Source organism: Microtus ochrogaster, unplaced genomic scaffold (assembly GCF_000317375.1).
Source record: "Microtus ochrogaster isolate Prairie Vole_2 unplaced genomic scaffold, MicOch1.0 UNK113, whole genome shotgun sequence".
NCBI classification, from domain to species: Eukaryota; Metazoa; Chordata; class Mammalia; order Rodentia; family Cricetidae; genus Microtus; species Microtus ochrogaster.
Window position 1 is genome coordinate 809,021 of NW_004949211.1, and position 11,033 is coordinate 820,053.

The 11,033-nt window shown below is 42.4% G+C and overlaps 1 protein-coding gene across 1 annotated transcript in view; it reads left to right on the forward strand.

Annotated features, from left to right (window-relative positions):
* Nucleotides 1–11,033, forward strand: part of Sh3rf3 (SH3 domain containing ring finger 3) — a 263,936-nt gene that overhangs the window by 183,024 nt on the left and 69,879 nt on the right. Inside the window, exon 4 of the mRNA XM_013355309.2 lies at nucleotides 7,182–7,544. Coding sequence (XP_013210763.2) covers nucleotides 7,182–7,544 — 363 coding nt within the window. The remainder of the gene's footprint in view (nucleotides 1–7,181; nucleotides 7,545–11,033) is intronic.

Genomic DNA, 11,033 nt, shown 5'->3' on the forward strand with positions numbered 1-11,033 from the left:
TGCCTCTGCCTCTGCCTCTGCCTCTGCCTCTGCCTCTCTCCACCAAGTCCAATTTATATTGACCATATATATTCTGGCTTATGGGTTTTCGGTCATCCACTGGAGTGTGATCAACTTTCTAGGAGTCACACCCTTAAAGAAATCTAACTTTCCCTTCTGCAGAAGACAGCTGTCACTAACTCCTCAGTTAGGCTGGCAGGGGCGGGATTCCAAAAAAGAGACTCGGAGTATTATTTACATTTCTATTTTATGGAATAACTTGAGCACTGCTGAGGTTGATTCCTCTTTTAAGGTCTGCTAGAATTCTATGCTGAACTCTCTGACCCTGTGCTTTTTTTAGTTGAGAAATCTCTAAATTACTGCTTCTGTCTTGTTAGTTGTTACAAGATATGATGAGGTCACCTTGCTTTAAGCTTGCTAGTTATATGTGCATTTGGATATAGATTCATTACTTTTCGACTTTCCAATTTTATGGAGCATACTTTTTAAATGTTTCTTAATTTTTCTTTGAGATTATAATACAGTTACATCTTTCCCTTTTCCTCCCTTCAAAACCTCCTATGCATGCACCTGCTCTCTTTCAAATTTATAACTTTGTTTTCTTTCATTGTTGTTTTGTGTGTGTGTGTGTCTGTCTGTCTGTCTTTGCCTGCCTGCATCTGTGTCTGTGTGTTTCTATGTGTGTCTGTGTGTCTGTGTATGTATTCCTATTGAGACAACCTATTCAGTCTGAATAAGGTTGTTTTGTTTTCAGTGACCACTTGGTATTAGATAACCAGTTGTGCGGGTTCCTCCCCAAGGAAGACTATTTCTCCCACTCTCGGCATTTCTTAATTGCCTGTAGCTCTTTGTGTAGCATTACTCCTTTGCAGCCTCCCCCTCCCCACCTCACCCTTGTCAACATTTTCCTGTCTATTGGTGTCCTCTTTGTTGAGCTCTCTTTGAGGCAGTGGCGTTGGTGAGACTATGCATGTAGCTTGTGACACTCCTAGGAGACATAATTTCAGAGCAAACTCCCTGTTCCTTTGGGTCTTACAGTCTTTCTATCTCCTCTTCTACAATGATCACCGAGTCTTGGGTGCAGGAGTTGTGTTATAGCTGTGTGTCCATTGGCACTGGGGTCTATAGCTGCATTTCCATTGGTTTTGGTTTTCTGTCGTGATCTCCGTCTGTTCCAAAGTGGTGTCCTTGGTGAGGGATACTTATTTGGAATAAATTTAAAGATTATGCTGGTTTATTAAGGTGGCAGTTGTAGGTTCCCCTCCAAGGTCCATGATCTCACTAGCTCTAAGTAGTTGGCTAGGTTTCCAGTACCAGACATGATTTCCCTCTTGTTGGATTGTTCTTAAGTCCAATTAGAGAGCTCTTGGTTACTCCCAAGGTATAGATACCACTATTCCACCCTCAGACCTCTCATGCTATGCTGGTTGGTAGTTTATAGGCATCGTAGCTGGGTTCTCTCCTTCATGGAGAGAACTGTTATGGTAACTCATGGTACCATGACAACTAGTCCTAAAGTAGGAGGAGGTTTTCAAGTCAGACCCAATTCAAGGACTTTAGGTCCCATTTCTGAAATTTTTCTGCACTTACGATGCTATTGGCTGTGAGTTTCTTATATATGGCTTTTACTGTCTTGGGTGAAGAGCTTCAGGCAATTCTCTTCTGAGAGAGAATCAGTCTTCTTCAGGGACAAGCCCCCTGCTGTGTTATCCAATACCAAGGGGTCAACCCTAATCATATATGCATATAAGCAACACTGAAGGGACTCAGAAAGCTGCGTTTGTGAATATATATAACATTTGTAAATTTTTATATACATACATAAATACATTTGTAAATTTATATATAGACATACATAATACATATATGTATATATTCATATATGTTACAATAACTAAAGGAGTCATGGATTTTGGAGTGGGAGTGACATGGAAGAAAGAAATGGAAAATTATGTAAATTTAGAATTTATATATGAAAAAGAAAAAAATAACCCTTTTAAAAATTGAGACATGGAAGGAAAGAGTTCTCAGAAGTTGGAATACAAATGTCTGGGAAAGCAGTTTTTAAATGTTCAATATCCTTAGAAATGCAAATTAAAACTACTTTGCAATTTCATCTTAGCATCATCACAATGGCTACGATGAAAAAAGAAAAGCAAAAAGGGAAAAGGGTAATACTCATTTTTGAGGGAATGTAAAGATGTGTAGCCACTGTGGAAAATGGGGTGGTAGTTTCTCAAAGGTTAGAAATAGATCTATGGAATAATCCAGTTATGCCTACGTGCAGAGCCCCCATGTCTTACTCTAGAAATAGTTGCTCATTCGTGTTCACCCCTGTTCTCCTCATAAGTACCCAGGAAATGGAGACACCTGGATGCCCAGCATCTGACTGATGGATAATGAAATGTACTCCCCCCCCCGTTCTACAGCCATGGCTTCTGGTCATCTCCTCCCGTTCATTGTATCTAACAAATCTAGCCTGGTGGAATTTGCTAGACACCATGTGTCTCTTGGTTTGAATCTAATCACAGAGGCACAGCAAACACACTTGGGGATGCTGGTCTGGCAGTCAGAGATGTGTCTAAGCTACCGAGAGGTTCCAGAAATGTTGTGTGAAGGGGGCAGGGTGTGCAGTATTCCGGAAGATAATGCTGACATGGTCAGCTTTTAAGAGTCATTTCCTATTATCAAACTCCGGGCTGAAGTCAAGGACATAGAAGCAAACAAACAACAAAAATACAAAGAACCAAGGAAATGAAGGGTTGGTCCTCTGAGGAAACCAAGCAGATTGACAGACCTTTGGCCAAATTAAAAAGCTGAGAGAGGAAATTCAAATTAATAAATTTTGAGAAGAAAAGGAAGATATTCCAATGTACCCTGAGGTGTGTACTTTAAAATCTGCATTCTGCAGCATACCTCTGATATGATGGAAGGAAATGGGGGAGGGCTCTGATTAGTGGGTAGGGAGGAAGATAAATACAGAAGGAAAGGAGTAAAATAGCAGTAGGGATTCTGAAAAAGTCCTAAGCAATTACACAATAAATTATCTACAAAAAATGCTTACGATTATGCAAGTCAGTGTATAAAATATATGTATAGTTTCAATGAGATTTTCGTGTCTGGGCTGACAATGCTCCCCCAATGAGCCATAGGCCATCTAAAAAATACAAAACACACAAAAACAAGCAGGTGACATAATGGACAACAAGGCCATTAATTTACAAGAGAGTGGGGAGAAGTATATCTTGGTTTGAAGGGAGGAAAAGGGGAATGATGTAATTATATTATAATCTTAATTTTTTAAAATTCTGTATTCCACCAAACTGGAACTCCTAAAGGAAATTAATGAATTTCTTGATTTAATACAACCCTACCAAGGTTAAATCAATATGAAACAAAAACAATTGAAACAGACCCAAAACCCCTAGTAAAATAGAAGCAGTAATTAAGAATCTCCCAAACAACAAAAAGAGTCCAGGACCAGATGGGTTCAGTGCAGAATTCTACCAGACCTTCAAAGAACTACCAGCAAATAGTAATTTTGCAAATTCTTCTGCAAAATAGAAATGGAAGGGACAGTTCTTATTTCTTGTCATGAAGCCACTACACCTTGATACCAAAAACCACACAAAGAACCAACAATAAAAGAAAATTATAGAGCAGTGTCTTTTGTGAAAACACATGCAAAAATGTCTCAATAAGATACTTGCGGACTGAACTCAAGACAACATCAAAAAGAGTATCCACCATGATCAAGTTGGCTTCATCCCACAGATGCAGAGATGGTTCAACATATAGAAATCAATAAACTTAATCCACTACGTAAAAAAACTGAAATATGAAAAAAAATCATCGTCTCTTTGAATTTTGTCAAAGGCCCTTTTTGCATTTAAAGTCAATCCAGATTAAAAGTCCTGGAGAGTATAGAGATACAAGGACATATCCCAACATAATAAAGGCAAGTCAATAGCCAGCATCGTGTTGAGTGGAGAGAAACTCAAAGCATTTGCCAATCAGAAACAAGATAAGGATGTTCACTGTCTCCCCATCTAATCTAAGCTAGAGCAATAAGACAACTGAAGGAGATCAAGGGATACAGTAGGAAAGGAAGAATTCAGAGTATCCTTTTGCAGGTGGTATGACTTTATATATAAAAGACCCTAATGATTCTGCCAGGGGATTTTTACAGCTGAATAACACCTTCAGTAAAGGAGCAGGATACAAAATTAACACATAAGCATCAGTAGCCTTCCTATATACAGATGACAAATACAATAAGGAAAGAAATCAGGGAAACCATACCTTTCACAGTAGCCTCGAAAAGATTTTGGGATTACTTCAACTTAGCAAGTGAAAAACTTGTATAATAATAAGAACTTTAAGATGTTGAAGGTAAAAACTAAAGACACCAAAAAATTGAAAGATCTCCCATGTTTGTGATGCAAGATTAATATTGTAAAAATGACCATCCTACAAAAAAGTAATCTACAGAGTCAGCAAGATCTCCACCAAAATTCCAACACAATTAATTATTAACAGAAATTAGAAAAACATTCTTCAATAGGGGAATACAAAGTCAAAATCAAAAACAAAAAAACCCACAGGAGAGCTAAATCAGTCCTGAAGAGAAACAAAAGCAAAACTTCGGGAGGCGTCACCCTCTTAGATTTCAGGTTGTATTTCAGAGCTATAGTAATATATCGCATATAAATAAATCACACATGTTGATCAGTGGAATAAATTGAAGACCTAGACATAATTCTGCATACCTACAGACACCCGATATTTTGGCAAAGAAGTCATAGATACACAGTGGAGAAAATGTACCATCTTCTACCAACTTTGCAGGTGAAACTGGATGGTTTTGCATATTGAGTAATGTTAGTGAGTCCACATTTATTAACTTGTATGAAAATTGACTCCATATGGGTCAAGGACCCCAACCTAAGACCAGATACACTGAACCTGATGAAATACAAAGTGGGGACTAGGAATAGGCTTGAACTCATTGAACGGGAAAAGACTTTCTGAATGGAAACCAATAGCAGTCACTATGACTAACAGTTAAAAAATAGGACCCTATGGGGCTAAAAAGCTTCTGGATAACAAAAAACACCATCATTTAAACAAAGAAGCAGCCTACAGAATAAGAAAATTTTACCAATTACACATCTGATAAAAGATTAGTGTAAAGAATATATAAAGAACTGAAACAAATTGAATATCAAGAAAACAACCCCCCAAAAAAAGACTAAACAGAGAGTTCCCAAAGGTTAGACACAAACAGTTGAAGAAATAGTCAATATCCTCAGCCATCAGGGAAGTTAAGATAAAAACACTTTGAGATTCTTGTCTTACCCCAGTCAGAATGGCAAGGTCAATAACAGGGGGGAGAAAACAGTATATGCTCGTGTAGTTGAGGAGCAAGGGGAAAGTTTAGCCATTGTTGGTGTGAATGCAGACTGAGACATCCACTATGGAAATCAGTATGGAGGTTCCTCAGAAAGCTGAGAATTGATCTGATCATTGCAAGATCCAGCTAGAAAACTTTGGGAAATATACCTAAAGGAGGCTACATATTTTTATGGAGGTACATGCTCATCCAGGCTGATTGTTGCTCTATTCATAATAGCCTGAACTTGGACTCAGTCAATCAGCTGAATGGATGATGAAAATGCGGCACATTTACACAATGCAATGTTATTCCGCTGATAAGGAACATACAATTATGAAATTTTCAGGAAAATGGATGGACCTAGAAACAGTCATCCTGAGTAAGGTAACCTAAATCCAGTAAAACAAACTTTGTATGTTATCTCTTGTGAATATTAGCTTGTAAGCTTTAGATGTGTGTGGTTTTGACACAAATATCACAAAGTATTTAAGTAGCTAGTAAGGGACCTAAGGGGAGGAATTCACCTTCCAAGAAGGGGAAATAGAGTAAGGATTTATTAAGAGATGAAAGGGAAATTAGAATAAAAGGATTAAATGGGGAGGGGGATGGTCACAATGTCATACCTCTAGCTATGGAGCTATTGTCAGTTAATAGCTGCCGGGAGAGGAAGAGTCGGTCTTCTTAAAGCTATGGTCCTTGGTAGGTTGACCATGATGCAGTGGAAAGCCACATATCAAAAGTATATGAGCAACACAATCTTGTACTTGATGTTTTGTTTTGATTTTTCAAAACGGATACAAAGTTAGGAGTTGAACCTGGGAGGAGTTAGAGAAGATGGACCAATATGATCAAAATACGTTGTATGATGTCCTCCAAGAACTAATAAAAAAATGAGAAAATGAGTTGGTGAGATGGCTTAGCAGTTAAGAGCACTTGCTGCTCTTGCAGAAGACCCGAGTTTGGTTCCCAGCACCCAGGTCAGGTGGCCCACAGCTGCGTACAGCTTCATCTCCAGGGCAGCTGATGCCCTCTCCTGGCTTCTGAGAGCACCTCCATATATATGTGGCATATCCCTGCCACACACACACACACACACACACACACACACACACACACACACACACACACACCTTTGAAAATCTACTTTTTTAAAGGAGACAAAGAAAATGAAGGAAGTTGAGAACCACCCCCAAATCTTCAGAGCCATAGCTAGCCAGCAGCTTCAGAAAATTTAGGGCATTTTAAAGCCCTCTAGCAGAGGAAGTGGCTTAAGACAGTCTTTGTTCACTGCCCCATCTCAGCACATACAGCCTAAACAGACAAGGCAGGTCCTCAGTCGGTATATCATCCCTTCGTCTCCTTGCCTTCATGTGACTAACGGGTGAGCATCTCCAGGACACCAGACCAGGTGTGCCTCAAACCACCCACAATTTTATGAAGATGCTGGCTTCATTTTGCCTGTACCCTACTCTTTCCTCAGAGCTGCACACTGTGCCAAGAAATGCCAAGCCACTGAGAAAGCTAAGGGTCAGCGTAGCAGCCCTAGAAAGCCTTCCTTGCCTCCTGTATCTTTGGGTGACACCGAGAAACTTTTGCAAGGAAACCCACAGCAGGCATCCCTACTTTCTTGTACAAACTCATGGTCGGAGCCACATATGAAAGATGGAACCCTGTAAACACATCATTCTCTAAGTGAGAACTTGGGCCAAGGGCTCAGAGGTAAAGAGGAGAATGCAGGGTGGCTGATGTTTAAGTAATGACGTTCCTTCTCCGTTTTTTCATGTAGCTCAACGACTCCGCCAAGCAACTCATTGAGATGGACAAGCTGTGCCCTGCCGCTGCCGCCACTGCATGCAACCATGACGCCCTCCTGCCCTCCGACCCCAGCACATTAGCCAGCGTGGCCTCAGGTCCCACCCTAAGTAGCTCAGGGGCAGTCAGTGCCTTTCAACGACGTTTGGACAGCAAGAAGAATGCCAAGAAGCGCCACTCCTTCACTGCGCTCAGTGTGACCCACAAGTCCTCCCAGGCGGCCAGCCACAGGCACTCCATGGAAATAAGTGCTCCGGTGCTGATCAGCTCCAGCGACCCACGTGCTGCAGCCAGGATTGGGGAGCTGGCCCATCTGTCCTGCACCGTCCCCTCCCAGGTAATCCCCAGGGCCCAGAGCTCTGTCCGTGATTTCCAGGGGTCCTGTTCCACCTCCTGGATTCCTGAACTATCCTAAAGGAAGCAACACCAGAACGGCTGTGGGTGACTAGGGCCTCCCCTCGTGGCCAACTGCTTGGCATCAAGAACCCTGTAAATATGTGCGTGTTGGCTCCTGGGTTGTGAGGTAATCGCCAGCGGTTCCAGGATACAGCGCTGGAGTAGCATTCCGTTGTCTAGGAAACCCCTCACTCTCTGATACTCAGCATGCTTGCTCAGGGAGGAGTCTTGGGGGGGGGCATTCTGAGGAGCATTATGAGCTGAGAACCAGAATTAGCTGCACGGCTTAGTCCTTTCCTGCTGTTATTGCTATAGTTCCTTCTATTTCTAAATGTCACTTGTATTACATTTCCACTAGTCTGTTTGTAGACTTCAGTAGCCAAAGTAAGATGTGTAAAGAACACAGAGTAATAACTACCTGCAACTCCGAGAAACCTGTCCGCCTGGGAAAGTGTCTCCTTCATGAAGGCCAGGAAGGGAGGAGGAGGGTCCCTCGTGTGTCATTAAGTTTCCACTGAGACCAAGGAGAAGGGAATGTGCCTCCTGGAGATGTGGACCACTGTCCTCCAGCTCAGCATACTCCAGGACAAGGCCCCTGTGCACAGTTAGAGTGGGCGAGGGCCAGCTCCTGCCCACTCCACACCTCCTTACCCCAAGGTCCATCTGCCAGCCCTGCTTTACTTTCTCTCCAGGGTCACCTCTGACCTCTGGACGTGCTTCCAAGGAATGGTACCAGTATATAGGCTAGACTGAGGGAAAGAACCAATAAGTATCTGGCTTTATTTTCCAAAGTTCCAGTTGACTTGGCTAGATTTATATGGAGGATCATCCTTTAAAATGGGCTGGAGAGATGGCTCAGCAGTGAGATCACTCGCTGCTCTTGCGGAAGACCCAGGTTCAGTTCCCAACACCCACATGGCGCTTCACAGTGATCTGTAGCTCCAGTTCCAGGGGATCCAGTGCCTTCTTCCGACTTCCATGGGCACCAGATAAACACGTGATGCACATACATACATGCAAGCAAAACAGTAGAACACATAAAATGAAATAAAACATCATTTTCTTGAGGCAGAATTTCACTATGTAGCTCTGGCTGACCTGGAACTCACTATGTAGACTAGACTGACTTTGAACTTGTAGAGATCCACCTGCCTCTTCCTCCCATGTTAAAGACATGAGCCACCACAGTTGGCTTTCAATAGATCTTAACAAATAAAATTTAAACACCGAACTTCAGGAGAATTGTAGTTTTGGTAGCTATGCTACATCAGCTCAAAACTGCAGCTGTACATCATATGTGTTATATACATTTGCACACCTGTATATGCATGTCCAAGCCACATACTTACAAACCTAACACACACACACACACACACACACACACACACACACACACACAAAAAAAAAAAAAAAACGCCCCTGCACTTTTCCCAGCATAAACACCAATGTGGGTGTCATCGCAGGCAGAGACCATGATCTGCAGCGGACACTATGGTGTCTGTAGTGTTTGCTGACCATGGCTTATGTCCTCCTCGGCCCCACCCATTTTGTTCAGGAAGCAAACAGTGCTTAGGCCTGGTTCTGGTTTTGTTTTCTGATGCTGTGATCAACGCCATGACAAAAGCAACGTGGGGAAAGGAAAGGTTTGTTTGGCTTCCGCTTCCGGGTCACAGCCCATTGTAGAGGGAAATCAGGGCAGAAGCACAAGCAGGAACTGACGGAGGAATTATGAAGGAACTCTGCTTACTAACTTGTTCACTGGCTCTCTCTCCAACTCATTCCCCAGTTCAGGCTCAGCCATCTTCTTATAGAGCCCAGACCCAGCCACCTAGGGATGGTACTGCCCACAGAGGGCTAGGTCCTCCCACCTCAGTCATTAGTAAGACAATCTCTTATAGACATAGCCACAGGCAGTCTGATCAAGGTAATTTTTCCACTGAGAATCCTCCTTCCCATGTGATTCTAGGTTGTGTCAGGTTGACAATAAAAAATAAATTAATTGATTACAAAAACAGCACAGGGCTATCAGCACATTTATGATAAAAGAGGTGATGTTACCTGGCCTGACCTTTGGCCCACCCTCCTTCATTAAATAATCTCTTCAGGCTGTTGATAAGTGTTTGGTATTTTAAGTTTCTATGAGGGGCATAACAACTGGTAGCAGCCATCTCTGCTCCCCAAACAATTGTGTGCCAACACTGACATCATGAGCAGAGAGGAAAGGACAACTTGCTGCTTCGGACTCTATAGTCTACACTAGGAAGCTCAGCTTTGACCCACAGCACCCGAGCTTCCCCCTCTCCACCCCTCGCAGCCCTGCATATCTGTTCAGACTGTAACTCAGGTCACCTTAGACTTGGTTCTTGGGTCCTGGGAGGATGGGGAAGGGAGAGGACAGGGTTATCAAATGGGATCCGCACTGAGTCACAGGTGTGTATCACCCTCTCCTGCCTCCAGGACATGGCCATGGGCTGTTAGGTTCAGCAGTTCTTTAGGATCATGGTTTCTTCCAAAAATGGGCATGGGTATTGATGCTGATGAAATCTGAACCTCCACTGACCCCTGGACTGGAGTCCATAGGACAGGCCACACGGGCTTTTCTGCTCTGGAAACAACCGGCTAGTGAACGTCTTGTTTATACAACAATGAGGTGCATAAAATTCAGCTTGCCCTTCCATGAGAGGACAGCGCCTGTCACTCCCAGCTCACCATGAGCGCCGGGTCCATCTGATGGCTGTGGAGAGGGCGCAGCTGTGAAATGGCTAGCCTAGGACTCCAGAGCACAGGTTCAGACAGAAGCTCAGATGGCCGTCCTGCTCATATCTGTACCCTGAAGAATTCTTCCAGCCCTCGGTAGAGGTCAGAGGACTGCTGCGCCTTGTGAATAATGGAGTCACGTGTCAGCTTCTGCTGGGGGCAGAAATCTGTCAGCCAAACTATTGAGGTAGAAAGCTTTTTAGGCTAAGGCCACTATTAAAAGTCCAGATGCTTTCTTAGTGACTGCCATTTCAACTGGGGTGAGATGGAATCTTAATTCATCTTTCATTTGCATTTTGCTGATGGCTACTGATGTTGCAAGTTTCCTTTGTATGTTTGTTGGCCATTTATATAGTACTTCATCTTTTCAAAACAGCTTGTTCATCTCATTTTCATATTTATTGAGTAGGTTATTTGATTTGTTGGAATTTGGTTATTTTTTTAGTTCTTTGTATATTCTAGCCCAGATATTAATCTTGTCAGATTTGTCATTGAAAAAGATTTCCACAAATGCTGGCAAGGATATGGAGAAAATAGAACTCTTATATATGGCTGATGGAAATTTAAATTAGCCACTATGGAAGTCAGCATGGAGTCTCCAATAGTAGTAGTAGTAGTAGTAGTAGTAGTAGTAGTAGTAGTAGTAGTAGTAGTAGTAGTAGTAGTAGTAGTA